This window comes from Panthera pardus, unplaced genomic scaffold, assembly GCF_024362965.1.
Source record: "Panthera pardus isolate Hobbes unplaced genomic scaffold, ASM2436296v1 HiC_scaffold_3, whole genome shotgun sequence".
NCBI lineage: Eukaryota > Metazoa > Chordata > Mammalia > Carnivora > Felidae > Panthera > Panthera pardus.
Window position 1 is genome coordinate 5,899,669 of NW_026526876.1, and position 19,830 is coordinate 5,919,498.

General features: G+C 56.6%; 1 protein-coding gene across 6 annotated transcripts in view; it reads right to left on the minus strand.

The window, feature by feature from the left end:
• Window positions 1-19,830, minus strand: part of ARHGAP44 (Rho GTPase activating protein 44) — a 181,225-nt gene that overhangs the window by 1,772 nt on the left and 159,623 nt on the right. For 2 of the 6 annotated variants that reach the window (XM_053893120.1, XM_053893124.1), the window contains 4 exons: window positions 10,656-10,673; window positions 9,686-9,928; window positions 6,080-6,237; window positions 3,445-3,825 (listed from right to left, as the gene is read on the minus strand). In XM_053893120.1, coding sequence (XP_053749095.1) covers window positions 3,445-3,825; window positions 6,080-6,237; window positions 9,686-9,928; window positions 10,656-10,673 — 800 coding nt within the window. Of the gene's footprint in view, window positions 1-2; window positions 66-1,555; window positions 1,607-3,444; window positions 3,826-6,079; window positions 6,238-9,685; window positions 9,929-10,655; window positions 10,674-19,830 lie in introns of all 6 variants that reach the window. The other 4 variants (XR_008418830.1, XM_053893122.1, XM_053893121.1 and 1 more) reach the window with 4 other exon arrangements.

Here is a 19,830-nt window from a genome sequence, read left to right on the forward strand (position 1 = left end):
ACCTCCCGGTACGTCCTTACTGCGGGCACTGAAAGATCATGCCTTCTGGGAGCCGATCAGGAAGACTGTGCCCGAGGAAACCGGGCTCCGCATGCGGAACTCAGGGCCTCTGCGGGCCCCAAGCCCAGGCGGTTCCTCAGAGCCGGTAGCTAGGTGCACACGGGAGGTGGTGGACCCAGGGGGTGGCCGGGGGGCGGGGCAGAACCAAGGCCCTGGGGGTGCTCCGCCCCCCCCCCCCCGCCCCCCTTAGCCAGCTTCCTTTCTGGCCCCACACAGCCTTGCCTTCAACCTGGGCCTGGAGGACAGGGACGAGCTCCTAGAAGGGGTGGCCCTGGGCCAGCCTCCGGGGTGGGGGAGGGAGGGGGGGCTCTTTAGGGTATTTTTTGAAACCAACATTCAGCCCAAGGACAGACAGACATTCGGACATACAAACATGGAAGCTCTGGGACAAACGTCCTTCTGTTTGTCACCCCGCCCCCCAAACGGTCCTCAAAGCGTCCTTCCAACCCGTCTTCATCCTACTGAGAGGGGGCCCCAGGCTCAGCTCCCCCTGCCCCCGGGGATGCCTCGTGGCCCCCGCCTGGGGACGTCTACCCTGCAGCCTTCTGTCCAGATTCGAAAGCCTGTCCTGTCACCTTGCGGGTGTGGCTGTGCGGGGAATCACAGGCTGGCTGCTGACCCGACTGTTCCCTGAGAGCCCGGAGGGAAGGCAGCCCACTGGCCGGGGGCAGGATGGGGGGGGGGGGGGAGACAGGAGCCCCCACCGACTGCCGGGGAGGGGAGACAGCCTCAGAAGCATCTGTTAGGAGACCCGGGGCGGGGGAGGAGGAGGGCCCAGGACACCCTCGGGCTGTGCCTGTCCCCAGTCTCCACAGGACCAAGGGCCTGGCAGCTTCCACGGAGGGCTGGCCCCCAGGGGGAGAGCCGCCCCTTCTTACTGAGACCAGAACAGCGGCTTTCCTCGCTTTTACTTTTGAGCATCTAGTCCCTGTGGGCAGAGGAGACCGGGCACAAACCGGGGGGAATGCTCCCCAAACCCTGAGTTAGGAAGGACCCGGCCGGCCGCAGACACTGGGGCGAACAAGCCCAGGCTGAACCCACCGCGGCGGATTCTTCGGGCCTCGCCGGCTGCGTCGGCCCAGAGGACAAGTTAGAGCCCGCGTGGGAAAGTGGGGGTCCGCCAGGGGGACCTCACGGCCACGGGGACCCCGTCCCCGCAGCACTGGGCGGGACCCTCACGGGACACCCGCCAGAGCCAAGGCCCACGCCGTCACGCCTGCACTCGTAAACCACAGGGAGAGGGCGCCCGGTGCCTGGGGGTGGGGGTGGGGGTGGGGGCGGAGAAGGTGGGGGGAGCGGCTAAGCCTGCTTGCGGACTTCCTCCCCGGGACCCAGCGCGAAGCCAGCCAGACCCCACGAGGCCAGCGGTCCCCCGAAAGCCAGAGGGGCTCGCGGGCGTCCCCGAGGCCGGGGAGGGCGCGGAGTGGAGCTGCCATGCGGGCGGGTCGGAGCCACATGCAGAGCCGGGTGCGCCGTGGCCCCGGGGGCCGCTTACCCTGAAATCCCCCTCACGCGCATCCGCAACCGCGGCCCTCCCGTCACACGGCTGCAGGAACACAACGACAGGATTCGGAGAGAGGAATAAACACGATGAGACAAGAACGGGACAAAAAACTACGCCGAGCAGGACAGTCCGTCGGGCCGCGCCCCAAGTGTCACGGAGGAGGCCCGTGCGGACGGACAGGACGACAGCGTGCTGCAAAGAACACGGACACGCCACGGCGTGGGGGCCGCCCCTCAGAGCCTTCCACTGCCCACGTTCGGCCCCCGAATTTGTCCTCTGATGGTGTCACCACCCGTCCGTCTCTGTCCAGGGGCGGCCCAAGCTCCTTCCGCTGCTTCCGGCATCAACGACGCCACCCCGCGTCCCTTCCCTGGGGTGGCTGGAGGAGCGGCCCCTCGGGCCGACTCGGGGTGACCTCGAGCTCCTGGGGTCACCCGGGCCCCCTCCCCTGTGGAGGCATCCCCGCCGTCAACTACCAGCAGGAGGCGGCACTCACCGTCGATTTTCGGGGAGGGATTTCCTGTATTTTTTACAAGCCTCGCGCAGCCGTCAGCGGCTGTACCTCGGACCTTAATCACGCCCCAAAATAAAGCCAAACCACCAGAGGCCGCTCCCCGCAACGTTCCAATCTCCTGACCCGCCCCAACCGCTCGGATCAGACAAGCCCAAGGGCGCTGGACCCCGCAGCCTCGCCCTCCCTGGTGACCCAGGTGGAAAAAAACCTCGCTCTTGGGGGGGGGGGGGAGGGGAAATGGGTAAAACTACCATCCCAGTCGGAAGTCGCAGGGGACCTGAGACCTAGGACCCCTGAGCGTGCGGGGTACAGTGTGTGGACGCTGTAGGGGCACAGGTCACGTGTACTTGGGTGTGGTGTGTACGCATGTGTAGGCCTCTGGTACGGAACGTGGACGCGGACGTTGGGCATGTGTTTGCGTCTGCGCAGGGTCCGCGTGCTGTGCGCGCGAATCCGGATATGTGCACGCACACCCCAAGCCGCCTCGGCTTCTGCTCCTTGGGACGACACAGGCGAGACACGCCCGGGCCCCGCCGCCCGGCCAGACGCGGCCCAGCGCCCTGCCTGCCTCCCTGACCGAGGAAAACGCTCGAAGGACTTGGGCGGCCGCCGCAAAGAGCCCCTAACGTCACGTGGTCGAGCGCGCCTGGGGAGACGTTTCAAAAATACCCTCTTTCTCCAACCCACAAACGGGTTCTGCTGAATGCGGCATTCGTGATGTCGCGCTCTTACGTTTCCTCTGTTGGGGTGGGGGTGGGGGGCGGGGATAGCTCCATCTTTAATTTTTAAACTTCAAGCAAAACTAGGTGGAGCGGTTGTGGGCCCGTCCGACAAGCACCTCAAAGAGCCGGGATGGCGGGGCGGGAAGACGCATCTTTCCTGAAACCGACCCTCCCCTGAGCGTGGCTGGAAACGCATTTTTCCAACGAGGCTGATTTCCTTAAGAGGGAAAAACCGCCTCTGGATCTCGGCCTCTGTTCTCAAGATCGGGGCCTGCAACTGCGCCTGCACGCGGGCTCTCGCCGAGGCAAGCGGCCAGTACACTCACCTGCTGGTCTGGATCCCGGTCCGCCCCCCCCCTCCCCTGAAGCCCCATCCCGAGGACTCGGTGCTCAGCCCCCAGGTTCCGAGCGGAATCCGGAATCGGAACCCCGTGCCGGCAGGGGTTCCACGGGGAGAAATGCCATCGGGAGCGCTTCCCGCGGGACAACCTGGATCCACTGACCTCGTGGCGCCGGGAGGATGGGGGGTGGGCTCCCCGGGCCCCAGCGCAGCTTGTCGAAGGACAGTGGCGCCAGTGACCCCGTCCACCGGGCACAGCCAGCTGAGCGCGCGGAAAAGCATGCGGGCGCCGCGGCTCGGTTACCTGTAGACATGCTCTCCCCGGGGGCCACGCCATCCAGCACGGGGTGCTCCGTGGACTGCGGACTCGGGGCCGGCAGGCTGACCGTGGGAGGCTGAGGGGGCGGCAGCGTGGGTCTCTGTCGGGGCTTGGGGGTGGGCCGAGACTTGGCCGCGGCGCTCGTGAAGCCGGAGGGGGAGGCCAGGGCAGGGGCCGCGGCGGCCGGGGAGAGCTGGCCGGAGGCCAGGGAGTACCCCTGAGGGTAACTCAGTCCGTAGGGCGAGGGGGTGCTCGGGGGCGTGGGGGACAGGCTGAGCGGGGACGGCTGGCCGGCAGGCTGGTCAGCCACGGCCCCCGGCTGGCCGAAGGGGACCTTGGGCGGGATGGGTGCCAGCTTCTTGGAAACTGGAAGAGAAAACGCAAGAACACACACGCGCGAGGTTGTGACGCGTGCCCGTTGTCGGCCCAGCCTCGCCACCCCCTGGCCCACGCTCCCCCCGCCCTCGCCACCCTGCGCGCAGCCGGTACAGCTTTTAGAGATCACCCAGAACCGCAAGCTTTCGTGCCTTCCCATCTGCGCTAGTCTCTCCTCCTCCGCCCTGGATCCCCGCCGTGACGCACACGCGGCCCCAGCCAAGGCCGAGAGCGCGCTGCCCACGCACGGCCAGTGGCCGGCTCCCCAGCGTCCTCTCGTGGCTTCCGAGAGGTGACAGGTGTCCAAAGTGCACTGGGAAGGGGGAGTCTGCGACACGGGGTCCGACAAGGACGATCAGAGCTCACTTGGAGACACGGGGGACCCTGGAGCTGGGCAGGGGGCCGGGGGCCAGCGTCTGGGGACTTTTGGCTGAACCTGCCCACTGGCTCCCGGCTCCTGGCAGAGCGACCGATGCCCCGGGTCCTCCGGCCGCAGAAGCCCAGCGTCTCTCTCGCCTTCTCTGTCCTTTCCCGGTCCTTCCTCGGAACCCTGTCTACTCGCCTCCGACGTGGTTTTCTCTCGAGAATTGTACCCTCTGGGCAAAGACCACCCAGGCATACTGCCCCAACCCCTCTTTTTATTTACTTGACCCTGCTATGGGATGGCAGATCCTTTGCAAATTACAGATGAACCGGTAAGAAGGACAAAATCCAGCACTTGGATGACCCCGCTGCTGTGCAGACGTTTTGAGAAAGCGATCACTAACTAACGTGGCAGAACCAGGTGAGGGCTGCGGGGGGCAGCGCTGATTCCAGAAGAAACTGCCTTTTAGATGCTCCAGGAGGCACCGAGGACTCTTCTCCCTACCCCCCGCTTCCCACCCCCCACCTTGGAACCAAATCTATTCTAATGCGCTCCCCGGGGCTCCGCCGGGGTGCGGAGTGGACAGGGACGGTCTCACCAACCTGGGGTCAGGTCCCTACCTCGTCTTACCCACTGCAGTTTATTTCAACCTCCTCCACACAACGGGCAGGGCAGTCTATCCCGCACAGGGTGGTAGTGGTTACACAGCATCATTCATGGAGAGCAGCAACCAGGACCCGTAACAAAACCACTGCTCAGCCGGACAGCCCCCGCGAGGACAGCCGGGGCTCGCGGCAGCGGAGTGGCTGCTGCTGGACCGACTCGGGGTGGGCGGCGAGCGGAGACCCTAGGCACCGAGGCTCGAACACAAGCTGGGGGGAGGGGAGTGCCAGGTGACGGCACCATGTCTGTGATGACACTGACCACTCCTTGGTGGCGACGGGACTGGGCCATGACATAAAGCTGGAGGCACGATGTGAAAAGACGAAGGGGGCTTGAAAACACACAAAAAAGCTTGGGGCGCCGGGGTGGCTCAGCGGGTTGAGTGTCTGACTCTTGGTTTCGGCTCAGGTCACAATCTCACGGTTCGTGAGTTTAAAGCCCCACGTCGTGCTCTGTGCTGACAACACAGAGCCTGCTTGGGATTCTCTCTCCCTCTTTCTCTGTCCCTCCCCTGCTCATACTCCGTCTCTCTCTCAAAAATAAACAAACTTCAAAAACATTTTTTAAAAAATTTAAAAAAAAACAACAAAAAAGGTTAGGACAAGTACACATTCTGTGCTGCTCCCCATTTATGAAATGTCCCCACAGAGCAGCTCGTTAGCTTCCGGAAAGTCATTCCAGAGAGAATAACTGGGCCTTTTACAGTACGCTCCATGGAAGATTCTGGGTTGGGCGGCTCATGGGTCCGCCTTCCCAAACAGAAACACGGAAGGTCAGGACTTCTGTGGAAACAGTCCCGATTCCCTCGGGAACCTTCCAGAAACAATCTGTGGAACCTTCCAGAAACGATCCCAGGGGTAGGCAGTTGTGCGCCAGTGTCTCTGGGCTCCTGCCGAAGACGCCACATAGCATCTTAAATGATGGCGGTAGGGCCCGGAAGGGTCCTTGAAGACCCGTGCCATCCTGGGCAATGACGTCTACACAGAGGTCTTAGTGTACGAGAACCAACGCCCCGGGTACACTGTTCAAATGAGTCGAAGAAGGAATAAATACGAAGTGGGCCCTCTCAGAGCTGGTTAACTTCCAAAAGCTCTCACGCCCGGCCCAGGGACGTCTCGCTAAGTCCGCGGTTTCTCAATATCCACACCCGCCGAGGGACACGAGCGTCCAGGCAGTGTCCCAGGCCCGAGACCCACGCGAAGGGTGGCGGTGACGTACCTTTCCGAAGAGTGTGAGGGCTCTGGTCTGGGGGCGGCTGGCTGGGGCTGGTGCCTGGCGGGGCCCCTGGCTGGGTCCCCGTACAGGGCGTCCCCTGGCTGGAGCCTGGACTTCCTTTCTGCCCAGATCCAGGAGAAAGCTCCTTGCTTTTCGAAGCGCTGGAAAAGAAGCACACAGGATAAGAAAGCCCCTGAACTCGGGCAGGTGCAGCGTCTGCCTGTGGGTCGGTTGCAGTCCCGCCTGCTCCTCCGGGCCAGCTCCGGTCTGCCCCACACCCTTCATAATGCTTTCAGAGATACTCCTGGAGGCCACTGTCCCTTCCTGGGCTCTGGGGGCCCGGGTGTTGCTCCCATCTCCACATCCGTGGCCCCCACTGCCAGCCCCCTCTCCACGCCTGTGCCCTCTGTCCACCGGGAGACCATGAGCATCCCCACTCTATCCTGTGATCGACACGAGGGTTCTTGGACACCCTGACATGGGAACACCTAGCTGCTCTTGGTGTTTCTGTGTCCACGGCATAGCAGGGCCAAGAGGGCTTTCTTGGGTCACTGTGTGACATGGGGGCTCCCTGCGGGGCCTTGTGGCTGTGGCTCTCCACTGATTTCCCTGACCTCCACCACAGCCCCAAGCCGAGTAGGGCTTCTGGAACCCATCCTGGGGATGAGCGAGTCCCAGCAGGTGGGAGGGTTAACACAGTCCTCGGCTGTGCTTCCAAATGTGGCCAGCTCAAGTCCCAGGCCCCCTGGCTTAGGCGGCGTAAGGGCCAATGGCAGTGAGGGCCTCTGACGTCCCTTGAATTGACAAAGGGACACCTGGGTCACCGTGTCCCAAAGGGGATTCATCCTTCACTGCTGGCTTTCCGCCAGGCATGGTCCTAAGCATCAAGTGCATGTTAAGAGACACCCTACTCCACGCCACAGAATAGGGACAGCAGATATACGGCCAGCTCATCACTCCGCCCCATCCCCCACTACACCCTCCAAGGCAGACATTCCTAGTTGATCTCCAGATGTCCCCTCTGCTGGGGTTCCCCACGCAGTGCTCCAGGAGGCCCCTGGCAAACCAGGGTTTAAGCTACCTGCCAGCCGTACAGGAAACCGCCTGGACTCTGATGCCCCCGGGGAGGGTGTGGGGATGGGAACCTCAGTCCTTCACCCTGGCCACCTCTTCCCCACGACGAGACAGAGCCTAAATCTATCTCGAGGCCCCAACTATGAGAGCTACAGATATGGCACCCCTTCCCACCGGGGTTCAGTGAGAAGGGCTGGGAGGCAGGGGCCAGGCCTGGGAGAGCAAACGCCAACGTTCAACCGGTTTTCCCCGCGTGAAGGAGTGAAGGGAGCACCACGTCCAAGGCCGTGGTAAACTCTCCCCCTTCTCGGGGGGGAGTTTCAAACCACACGTGGGTAAGTCCCCTCTCCGCCCCCCAAAAAAGCCATTTCATCCAGAGGGTCTGGAAGGGCAACTCCTTTCTCTGTGCTGTTAACAAAAACAATGAAACCCTCGAGCGCCCTTGGCTCACTCGGGTGAGGCGAGACTCTCTGTTTTATTCTTCCTCAGACCCAACGTCACCGGACACCCAGGTATTCAGGCCAAGTATCTACCCATCCTTCCTTCCACCTCTACCGCCATTAAAACAGTAAAAGAAAACACAAAAGCAGCAAAGAATCTGCTTCTGGTGGGATTCCAGACTCTTCTTCCTTACGATTGGTAAGACACCTGCACAGGTGCAGCTGACCCAGTGGGGAGAGGTGGGGTGTAAGCTGGTTACTAGGAGCGCTACATGGAGAAGGCGCAGGGAAGGGCCCGCTCAAGGACACGTTAGTTCTGGGGACACAGGACTCAGCGAGCTGGGGCGCAAAGGGGGCGGGAAGCAGAGTCTGGGGTCAGAGTTAATGCCAAGCAGATGAGCGGGAGGCCGAAGCTGAGCCTGGCTGGAGAGAGCCGCCAGGCCTGGAGGTTTGGGGGGGGGGGGCGTGCTGGGGAGGGGGATGCACGGAGAGGCTCGAGCAAGCCAGAGGGAGGAGGGAAGGGCCTGACATCCTGGGGAGGCAGCTGGGGGGGGGGGGTGGTGCGTAACAGGAATCTGGCAACTGGAGGCAACATCATCTGAGCTGCAAATGTCCACAACACAGAAAAAAACAAAAACAAAAACACCAATGCAACACCCGTCTGTACTGGAAAGAATCCATGTGGGGGAGAGAAGAAGAGAGGTAGGAGACAAACAGAAACGCTGGTGCCCAAAGGAAAGCGACAGCTGGTTACCCCGAGAGAAAGGGGCGGTACGATGTATGGCTGTAGAGAGAGGAGAATGGCCTCTTGGTTACTCTGATCCAGCAGGTAATGTCCCCTGCCCGTGAGCGACTCTCAAGGCCACCCCTCTGTGACATTCCGGGACATCTTCAGAGGCTGGGGGAATCCACCTTTGAGGGGCATTTCCTAGAAATGTTGTTTCTACACCAAACGGCGTTTAGCACCAAGTGTTGGTTCAGGCTCAGTTGGTTAAGTGCCCGACTCTCGGTTTCAGCTTGGGTCATGATCTCGTGGTTCGTGGGTTTGAGCCCCACATCGGGCTCCATGCTGATAGTGCAGAGCCTGCTTAGGATTCTTTTTCCCTCTCTGCTCCTCCCCTGGTTGCTCTCTCTCTCTCCCTCTCTCAAAACAAATAAAATGAAATAAAATGAAATAAAATAAAATAGAGTAAAATAAAATAAAATAAAACAAAATAAAATAAAATAAAATAAAACAAAATAAATAAAAGTTTGGCTTCCCGAAGTCTCCAACAAATTTTTTCCAGCAGCAGCAGCCATGGGGGAAGGCTGTGTCCCCTAACAGAACACAGAGGCATCTGATTTTTCCCAGAACACATGGAAACACCCAGCAAAGCAGTCTTGTGCCATTCCCACTTCTAGGATACCCCTTTCAAGGAAGGGCCAGATGAGGAAGGGCCAAAGTCTCTCTCCCCTGTGACCCCGGAGTGGCCGTCGCTGGGACGGGACTGCCTGACGAGCACCGATCACACGTTTCCTCCTTGGATGGACACAGTCCTCCATAAATGCTCACTGCACTGGCGGCGCCCTGAGCTGGTCTGCTTTCTCCCCCCCTGGAAAGAATGGAAGCTCCACCCGGCAGCAGGCTGCACGGGCCACCAGGCCCAGGGAGGCCACCTGACTTCCTCTCCAACTTCCCCGATCTGCGCCCAGGAAACTAGGCAGTGAGAACAGCGCAGAGGAGAGAAAGGGAGAAATCCTGAAACTCCGTATTTCGAAACCGGAAGTATTTACAGCCCAGGAAGCAAGCGGACAGGAGAGCGGGAAGCTTCGGTCTCTCACGGATTTTAAGAGCTGCCACCTTAGCCGGCTGCTGGCGGAGGGAGTGGGGGAGGGGGAGGGAGTGCTATTCTTGGGAAGCCTGGGCTCGGTCTGAAAATCCGCGGAGCCCGGAATCAGCAGGTGCCGGCGTGACGCGCGAAGCCAAACACGAAGGCTCAGGCACAGGGAAAGTGACAGCAGCCGGAGGGCCCCCCAGAGCAGGTGCAGCGACCCCCGCCCCGCGCAGGCGCGCAGCCAGCCCGGCCCCCCACCCCCCCCCCCTCCCCCGGCTTACCTGGTGCGCTCCACCCCGGGCTGGAGCCCCAAGCCCGACGGCGAAAGCGAGGGGGCCGCCACCGCCGCCGCCACCGCGGGGCCGTCCGGGGGCTGCTCCGGGAGTGGCGAAGGCAGAGGCGCGGCAGCCAGCTCGGCGGGCGGCGCGGGGGGCTGCATGGTGGGCGGGGCGCAGGACGCCTTCCTGCCGGCCGAGGAGCCTCTTCGGGCCACCCAGGACGTGTCCATGACCCGCACGCCCATGCTGGCGAGGGACACAAAGACAGCCGCTTAGCCGCGCGTGACGGGGGTGCGGCTCCCTCCCCCGCGCGGCGGACACATTCAAGCACGTCCGCCGGGAGAACAGCAGCGAAGCCTTAGCGACCCTCCTGGGCGCTCCGGGGAAGCGAGGCCGGGCCGCCGCCGCGCCCCCTGCCGGAGGCTCCGGGGTCCCCCAGCCGCGCGCACCAGCGGCCCCCGGCGCTTCCACCCTCTGCCAAAGCCAGCTGGCCTTAGATCTGCGTGTGGACTCCAAAGCTGTCCCCCAGAGCAGAATGCAGCCTCTCTGGGGGGCACTCGCTCCCCCCACCCCCCCACGAGTGAGAGATGGAGATGAGAAGGGCAGGGAGCAGCATCGCACTAGAACATGGCACTGACCAGCAGGACACATCTAAACGTCCGTCCTTCCTTTTGTCACTTGGGGTCTAGAGCACAGGCCCGAGTCCGGACTCCCGCACTGGCCCCAGGACCCTGGCCCGGCTGCAACCCCTACAGGCCCCAGCCGCTCGTCTCTGCCGCAGGGAAGGGGCTGATCGTGCCTATTGGTCACTCCGGGTTCCGATTCGCTTTTAACCACCGAGCCACAGCTTCCATTAAAGCCGGCCAAGCACCCAAACACGGCACATTCACCCTCTCGCGGAGCTCACTAAGGCATGGCTTGCTTTGTTTTCAGAGATTGAACGTGACCTCATGGCTACCCGCGAATACCGTACCTTTGGATTTTCCTAAGGCTGCAGGGACAGAAACATACAGATATTAGTGTCAAAAAAACTATGCCTTCCTTTGGACACACAGGTTGCCGGGGTCGGGGTCTGAGAGTGGGGCCTTTACGGTGCTGTGAAATGGTTTCAATTGACTTGCCCTCTCTAGTTCGAGCGACTCTTCTGATTGGGCCAAGGTTGTATCCTACCAAGGTCACAGGTGAATAGAGAATCTGGAGGGCTGATATCGGTGTGGGTAGGAGTGCGGGTTGTGGGGAGAGGGTGTCATAAGGGAGAAGAAAGAAATGAGTGGAAATTGCCATCTGCCGGCTTCCAAGTTACATGATTTAGAAGGCTATTCATTCTGGGGCGCCTGGGTGGCTCAGTCGGTTAAGCGTTTGACTCTTGATTTTGGCTCAGGTCATGATCTCACTGTTCGTGAGTCGAGCCTCCATTGGGCTCTGCGCAGACAGCTCGGAGCCTGCTTGGGATTCTTTCTCTTCCTCTCTCTCTGCCCCTCCCCCACTCACGCTTTCTCTCTCTCTCCCCAAATAAACGTTAAAAGAAAAAAAAGTTTTAGAAGGCTGTAAGTTCTTTCCATCGCCCTAGGAGGTAACTGGTACCGTGGTGTGAAGTCAAGACTTTCGCCGTCTAAGCCAAGACCTGATTATTTCCAGTACCAGGGAGACGCAAACATTTGTGCGACGAGAAAACCTTCCAGCCTCCATGTCTGCCGTGTATCTGCACAGTGGGGTGTGGGTATGGGGGTGATCTCGTGCTTACTCTGACCCACCCCGGTCAGAAGCACAGACCTATTACCGTGAATTCTGTCCACCCTGAAAGGGCTTTTAGACATGAGCACCAACATCAAACAAACAAACAAACAAAAGGCTCAAGTTCCTAGACTGGTTGCTGCAGGTAGGATTTAGGTTCCTTGAAGGAAACGTGCCTCAGGATGGAGCAGGGTCAGTAAAAGCAGAGCACACACGAGGATGGGGACAGCTTCCTGACACTCGTCCCTCCATGAGATCCCCGGAGGTCTTTTCGCGTCCCGTGTCATGGTTACTATTTCTCATCTCCCGTGGAGGGCACCTGGGGGATTAGGGGGCTGGATGCCTGGGTCTCTTTCCAGGACCTACTAGCTTTCAAGTCATATTGGGTCTGAGGAACCCCCCCCCCCCCCCCCCCCCCCCCAGTAAATAAGCACCTTCTCCAGGAGCTCCATAATCGCTCCTGGAGGCCACTCGAAACTCTAGGACAAGGTCCAGCTGCATACCCTAGTGTTTAAAGGGGACTGCAGGGGAGAATCATTAGGCTCCAGAAATTATCAGGATGAAAAGGGCAAAAGGCTTAGTCTCAGCAGAGGAAGGGAAATGACAGGGCTTAGCTGTGGTGGTAGGTGAGGGTGACACACAGGCAGGATGGTTGCCACAGCGACCAACAGGGGGGGGGGGGGCCTAAGGATGTCCGTCTGTCCATCTCACCCCGTCTTCTTTACCCAGTGCTCTTTTACTTAGAAGGATCTTTCCAGGGGCCCGTGGGTGGCTCAGTTAAATGGATGACTTCGGCTCAAGTCACGATCTCAAGGTTTGTGGGTTCGAGTCCCGCGTCGAGCTGTCAGCAACAGAGCCTGGAGCCTGCTTCGGATTCTGTCTCCCTCTCTCTCTGCCCCTCCCCTGCTCATGCTCTGTCTCTCTCTCAAAAACAAACATTAAAAAAAAAAAAAAAGATCTTTCCAATTTAGGGGAGGGGGGTGCAGCAGGGCGGGGCATGGGCTTCAGGATCAGGGCTCCTGGGGGATGCCTTCTATTTCCAGGGGCATCTTCCAGCATCGGCAACCTCTGATACCAGGCTCCCTGGTGATCTGGTTTACCAAGTGCAACGGGCTTTAGGGTCTGAATCCCAGCTTTTCTCATTACCGTGTGATATGGGTTGAGTTACTTAACGTGTCACGTCCTCTGCTCAAATGGGAGTGATAATGACCCTCCCCCCTCCTCCTCAGGGTCGTCAAGAACAAGCAGGACAGTGTGTACAAACCACGGAGCAGCTACTAAGATACCAACTAGCGGTAGCCTTGACAATGATGATGCTCTGTCCTTGCAGGTGCCAAGTACAGCCTTTTCTTTCTTAATCTTCACAGAGAATGAAGTAAAGACAGTGAATCCGGCCAGGAGGAGATGGAGATACCATGAAGACCCCATCTGGGTCACGTCACCCGAGTCCACAGGATCTGCCATGAGATCGTTTCCCCCTCCTAACAAAACACCAAAGATCAGGGTGGGGGGTTCTCTGGTAGGCGTAAGAGGAACAAACAAGGAATACAGTCCCTTTCCCCCAGGCTCTGGAGTCTTCCAGGGACCTGGTGAGGTGGGCCCGTGTGGGCATCAGAGGGCGGGATGCTGAAAGCCTCCTTGGATGACTGTAGGCATCAGGAATAGAAAAATAAAGAGGGGATCCTCACCTCCCTAAGTCTTACTGCCTAGCCCGGGTCGTCAGGGCAGGAAAGAAGGGAAGAGGGGTCGTCTTGGCTGAAGGGTTCTTTGGGAAGCAAAACCTGTGACGGGCAGCAGGGGACTCGGGCAGAAATGGCCACAACACTCCGCCCCACAGAGGCCTTCCACGTCCCGGGCGGGGGGCTGCGGGGGACGTCCGGCAACCTTCCTCGGTCCTCGGCCAGTCCACAGGCGGTGCCCACAGCGGGTGGAGCCAAAAAAACCATTTCAGGTGTTCTCAGTGAGACGGAACACCATCCACCCAGTGAGTGGAAAGGAAGGGGTTGGTCAGAGTACCTCATGGACGGAGAAGCGTACCCAGGCACGTCGCTATCTTAAAAATGGCACGCCGTCACTCAAAATTCCAGTCTGTGTGCTAAAAGCAGCTAACGCTGACCATGTACGGAAGATTGCTCTAAACACTTCATAAGCCAAATTTTATTTAATGCTCAAGGCAACTCTCAGGTGGGTGCCTACTATCATTTCCCCATTTTGCGTATCAAGAAACGGAGGCAGTCAGAGATTAGGTGACCTCCCAAGGTCACGGGACCAGAATCTGAACTTGGAGAGAGTCTGACCCCAAAGCTCACATGCCACATGTTCAGAGTATGTGAGGCTTCTTCTTCTCCCACAAGGTGGGTGGACGGAGAGAATGGAAAGGTCAGACCTATAAATGTCTCCTTGGTGCAGGAAAGGAAGTGATGTTCTTGTTTGAAAGCCTGTAACCTGGTAGGCCATGCAGGGAAAGCCTAAGAGCCAGAATCTTAAAAATGAAGAGACAAAGGACTGCCTCCGTGGGGGGAGGGAAGGAAACAACCCAAGTCTGAAAGATGGAAAATCCAGCTGCAAGGACACGTCTACAGGGGTGCCTGGGGGGCTCAGTCGGTTGAGCGTCCGACTCCAGCTCGGGTCATGATCTCACGGTTGGTGGGTTTAAGCCCCATGTCGGGCTCTGTGTCGACAGCTCAGAGCCTGGAGCCTGCTTCCGATTCTGGGTCTCTCTCTCTCTCTCTCTCTCTCTCTCTCTCTCTCTGCCCTTCCCCTGCTCATGCTCTCTCAAAAATAAACATTAAAAAAAAGTAAAAAAAAAAAAAAAAAAAAAAAAAGAATAGGTAGATCGTCACGGGTTAGCTGTTGCTTTTTGCTTTTTTCCCCTCTGCAGGACAGCTAGCTGCCACGCAGCTCGTGAATCCCCAGTCAGGGACAATCCTAGCTGGAGGTATTAACTAATATATGGCTTTGAAGTATTTTAAGTCTATAGAGATCTGCAAGGTTTTGATTTTTGTTCTAAAGATCAGTTGCATTGGGCAAAAGCCGGCCAAGGGAGAGGAGACAAGAAATGCGTCTGTCATCAGACGGGAGGCCCTGGGGAATCTGGGTGGCTCTCCAGGCATCCACGGAAGACTATCAAGTTCAAGGAATGTTTAAGATACACTTGGGGGCCAGGAAGCAGTGGCAGGGGCCTTGGGGGTCACCACATGGTGAGTGACAGGAAACCTAAAAATCCAAAGACTTACCCTTGCCTACACGCACCTGGGAAGGCCAGACTCGGGTAATTTCCAGTCCCTCCAGGGATGATCCCTTTTTTAAATACCTAACAACAAAGTTTCGTAACCTCCCCCAGTACAAATAAAGGCTGCAGTCATCTGGCCACATTTCTCGGCCCGGGCCTGGGCCAAGAATTTACCTCTCCAAGGTCCATTTGGCCAGTACAAATCCAAAATAGGAGTCAACTTTCCCACTGATACCCAGGATGACTAGGTGAGCTCGTCTGCATTAGGGTTCAGGTTCTATCGGAAATAAAATGAACGCACCAGACAGACATCCATGACACGTCTTTTGGGGTCGCTGCCTTCGCTGTTCATCCTCCCCTTCAGGGTCTATAGAACACCTGATAGCCGCAATTACAGAAGCAAGGCCCTTGGACCACTAGCTCTGATTATCACGCGACCGCCGACTTCGATTTAATGAATTTGGGAAACAAAGCACGCCACAGCGCCCTCAGGAAGATCTGTGACACGTGACAGACTCTAAGAGGTCACACGCTAAACCAACTGGTCTCCGTGTGTTGAATCATGTGTTTTAGGAGTCCGTTAGACCCCAGACTCCCAAGCCAATACGACCAACAGCGGAACCAGTATTCCAGAAAGCACCATTCACATTGTTCTTGGACCTCCTCAATTAAAGACGCCTATCCCGAGCTGGACATCTCGATGAAGGTCCAGGCGGGTGGGACAAGACCCATCAGAGAGTGGCTGTCACACACAGGCTAAGGATGTGTCGCGCACCAAGCTGAGCTCTAAAGGAGATCATGAGCTCTGGTGGAAAGATCCTCGTAGATTTGTGGGCTGCTGATAGAACACCTCTGACGACCAGACCGCCGTGGGACAAGTGAAATGGTGACAGGCACGTCAGTTTTAAGATTTGAAAGAGGAGCCACATGTTGGTCTTCTGAGTCGGAAGAGCCAACGCCACTGGGATTTCTGGGGACAGACTGCTGTCCCGCTGGGACCCAAGAGGCTAGAACTGAGCAGAGGCAGCGGGACAGTTGTGCCACCGGCAGGGTTAAGTGAGGAGAGCGTGAGCCAGAGCCGGAAGGCAGTTAACAGACAGCAGGGAACCCGGTGTGTACGGAATGGGTCGTGTTGGTACCGGTGAGGTCTCTCAAGTATATAACAGGCAGTGGGCTGGGAGTGGAGGCAGAGGGGAGTACAAAGGGGGAGGACCATAGCCATCAGGTAAGCGAGCAGGGAGGCTCCGCTGTTGACGTCACTTCTCTTCCTGCCTCTGGCCTATCCACGGGCCTCTCGACCATCCCAGGTGAGTTTGTGCAGACTCTGCCGATGCATGCATCTGACAAATGCTCAGGGCTCCTGGGTCCCTCCTGACTAATGGGCAAGAGAGTGTAGACACCTTGGCCAACTCTTTAGGCAGGAGGGTTCACATAAACTATCTGATAGGACCAGGGCGCATGGGTGGCTCAGTCGGTTAAGCATCCAACTTTGGCTCTGGTCACGATCTCATGGTTCGTGAGTTCAAGCCACGCGTCAGGGCTCTGTGCTCACAGCATGGAGCCTGCTTGGGATTCTCTCGCTCTCCTTCTCTCTCTCTCTCTCTCTGTCCCTCCCCCTCTTGTGCTCTCTCTTAAAATAAATAAACTTAAAAATTTTTTTTTTTCAATTGTATCATTGCCAAGTTCTTTATTCAGAATGGCAAGATCTTTCTGTGATTCAGTGGTTCTCAGCCCTAGATGCATGTTAGAATCAGCCAGGACACCTTTAAAAAACCATCAATGCCTGAATCCCAGCCCAGGCCAATTAAATCATCCTAGAGGAATGGGGCTGGGGCCTCAGAACAGCAGTATTCTTTTTTTTAAAACATGTTTTATCTTTTATTGCATAAGAAGCCACCCTCGAAACAAACCAGCTTATTTATCTGGGTCTCAAATCCACACCTTTGGCAGAGTTTGGCAGGTATGGCTTGTATTTTCTACACGGCACTAGCCGAGATGGTCTGGCTTGGCGAGGACAACTCCCGAGACGATTCCCTTACTGGGCACTGGCTGTCAGCTCAGTGCTCAGCTGGGGATGAAGGCGGGGTGGGGGGGGCGGGTTTCACTTCTCTCCAGTGAGAAGAGTGGAGAGCTCTTGGGCTCCAAGAGTGGCTGCTTGGGAGACCCAGGCACAATCAACAGGGCTCTTTCCGACCCTGTTGAAGTGCTGGTAGATCTCTTCCACCACATTCTGTTAGTTAAGTCATGGACGCCAAATCATTGCCAAAGGGAGTGTGGCTAGATTTCAACCCCCAGTGGGAGAACCAAGCACCTGCCGCCATTTTCACCATGACACGCCCGGCACGCATTTGCGGCGAAGGGAGGTGTTAGGGCCCTGTGGCTGCTGTAACAAGTACCACAAAGCTGGGAAATGACAGACATCCATTCTTTTGTAGTTCTGGAGGCCAGGAGGCCAGGATCTGTAGGAATGGGCCAAAGCCAAGGTGTCAGCAGGACTGTGCTCCCTCCAGAGGCTCCAGGACAGAGGCTACATCTTGGCTCTTCCAGTATTTGGTGGCATACACTTCTTAGCACGTGGCCACATCTTTAGATCTCTCTCTGCTCCATTTCTGCATTTTGCCTTCTCCGTGTGCCTATGTCAAATCTCCTTCCGCATTTTAGGACACATGTGATTGCACTGAGGGCCCGCCCTGATAATCCAGAGTGATCCCCTTAGTTCAAGGTCCTCATTTTAATCACATCTGCAAAGACGCTTTTCCCAATTATTTACAGGTTCCGTGGTTCAGGACCTGCTATCTTTTGGGGGGGGGGGTCATTATTCTGCCAACCAGAACAATGAAAAAAGGCTGATGTGAGCTTGTAAATCTGCCTCCAGGCCTTACTAAAGACACTCTGTTTTCTAAGTCATCCTGAATCAGAGGCATCAGGACCAAAGCCTGGAGCTGGGATGGGAGTGAACCACCTTGAATAATGTCTGGGACAAGAGAGCCATCAGCCAGAAACACACTGCTGGCACTGAAGGGGAACTCACCATTTCTTCTAAGTATTGGCCAGTTTTTCCTTTTCTTTTCTTTCTCTCTTTTTCTTTCTTCCTTTTCTTTTCTCTTTTTCTTTCTTTCCTTCCTTCCTTCCTCTTTCCCTTTCTTTCTTTCTTTTCTTCTCTTTGTCTTTCTTTCCTTCCTTTTTCTTTCCTTCTTTCCTTTCTTTCCTTCCTTCCTCTCTTTTCTTTCTTTCTTTCTTTCTTTCTTTCTTTCTTTCTTTCTTTCTTTCTTTCTTTCTTTCTTTCCTTCTTTCCTTCCTTCCTTCCTTCCTTCCTTCCTTCCTTCCTTCCTTCCTTCCTTTCAGTAATGGCGTTATTGACATACAATTGGTGGTTTTGTTTTTTAACTTCAGCAAAACGCTTTGACAAAATGAGCTTTAATTTATCACTATTTCAAGGGGTAGTTTGGAGACTTTAAAATGTGTCTCATAGATTTGGGGTGCCTGGGTGGCTCAGTTGGTTAAGCGTCCGACTCTTGATTTTAGCTCAGGTCACGATCTCGCAGTTTGTGAGCTTGAGCCCCGTGTCAGGCTCTGCACTGACAGCAAAGAGCCTGCTTGGGATTCTCTCTCTTTGTCCCTTCCCTGCTCGTGTCCTTTCTCTCTCAAAATAAATGAACATTAAAATAAATGAAAGAAAATCAGTGTCTCATAGATTTTAGGAGCTCAGAAATGGGATGAACGTGGAGAATTCCCCTGCTATTACTAAAACAACACAGGGACTCAACTGACGTAAATTCCTTTCTTCTCCCCCAGAACATTTACTCACAACCTTGGGGTTCTAGTTCTGTTAAAGCCAGTTAAGATCTGATCATCTGTAAGCCCACTGAACCTTAAAACACCTGTGCCAGTACCCCATTACCCTAAGCTGGGAAGCCCTCTGCTTAATGTTTAATACAATTTTTAAAAATATTTATTTTGAGAGAAAGAGACAGGGCACAAGCAGGGGAGGGGCAGAGAGCGGGGGAGACCCAGAATGCGAAACAGGTTCCAGGCTCTGAGCTGTCAGCACAGAGCCCAACGTGAGGCTCAAACCCACGAACTGCGAGATCACGACCTGAGCTGAAGTCGGATGCTTAACCGACTGAGCCACCCAGGTGCCCCAGTACAAATTTTACAATTCATAAATGTATCCGTTTAGGGTGCCAAGAGTAATTCGCATAGCGCATCCCCTCTACCCTAAAAGTAGACGGTGCCAGTTTCTGGCTTTCAGTCAGAATTGTATGCAGAAGGGGCATTTCATTTACAAAGTTCTCGAATGCCAGAATGTCATCAGAGATGAGGCAGTGGCTTGAAATATCATCATTCAAGGGGCACCTGGGTGGCTCAGTCGGTTAAGCACCAGACTTCGGCTCAGCTCGTGATCTCACTGTTCGTGAGTTCGAGCCCCGCATCAGGCTCTGTGCTGGCAGCTCAGAGCCTGGAGCCTGCTTCAGATTCTGTGTCTCCCTCTCTCTCTGCCCCTCCCCCGCTTGTACTCTGTCTCTCGCTCTCAAAAAAAAAAACCATGAAAAATAAATAAATAAAATATCATTCAAGCTTCTGCAACTTCCTGTGTATTTTGGGGGCCAGTGGACTTTGGCCCAAGATTCCATAGTGGTAACTCTCCCATGGATGGCATCTGGATTGCTTTTCATGGGTGCCTGGAACCAGACAGGGTCTGGCAGGGAGGACAGAGCTGCACAACTCTGATGGAGAAACACTAAGACCCAAGGAGTTCTCCAGAACCCAGCCAGGTCCAGAATTCACCCTCCGGGGTATATCCCCTTGGCTCAACGAACTTCACAAAGGAACAGTGGCTTTGCCTGAGATTAAAAACAAAATGTGAGGGGCGCCTGGGTGGCTTGGTCGGTTAAGCGTCCGACTTCGGCTCAGGTCATGATCTCACCGTTCGTGAGTTCGAGCCCCGCGTCGGGCTCTGTGCTGACAGCTCAGAGCCTGGGGCCTGCTTCGGATTCTGTGTCTCCCTCTCTCTCTGCCCCTCCCATGTTCACGCTCTGTCTCTGTCTCAAAAATAAATAAAAATGTAAAAAAAAAATTAAAAAAAAACAAAAAACAAAATCTGAGGCACCTGCTAATATGCACTTGTCTGTCTCTTCTCTGTCTCTCTGACTTTCTCTTACAATGCAAAGATCAGATTCTA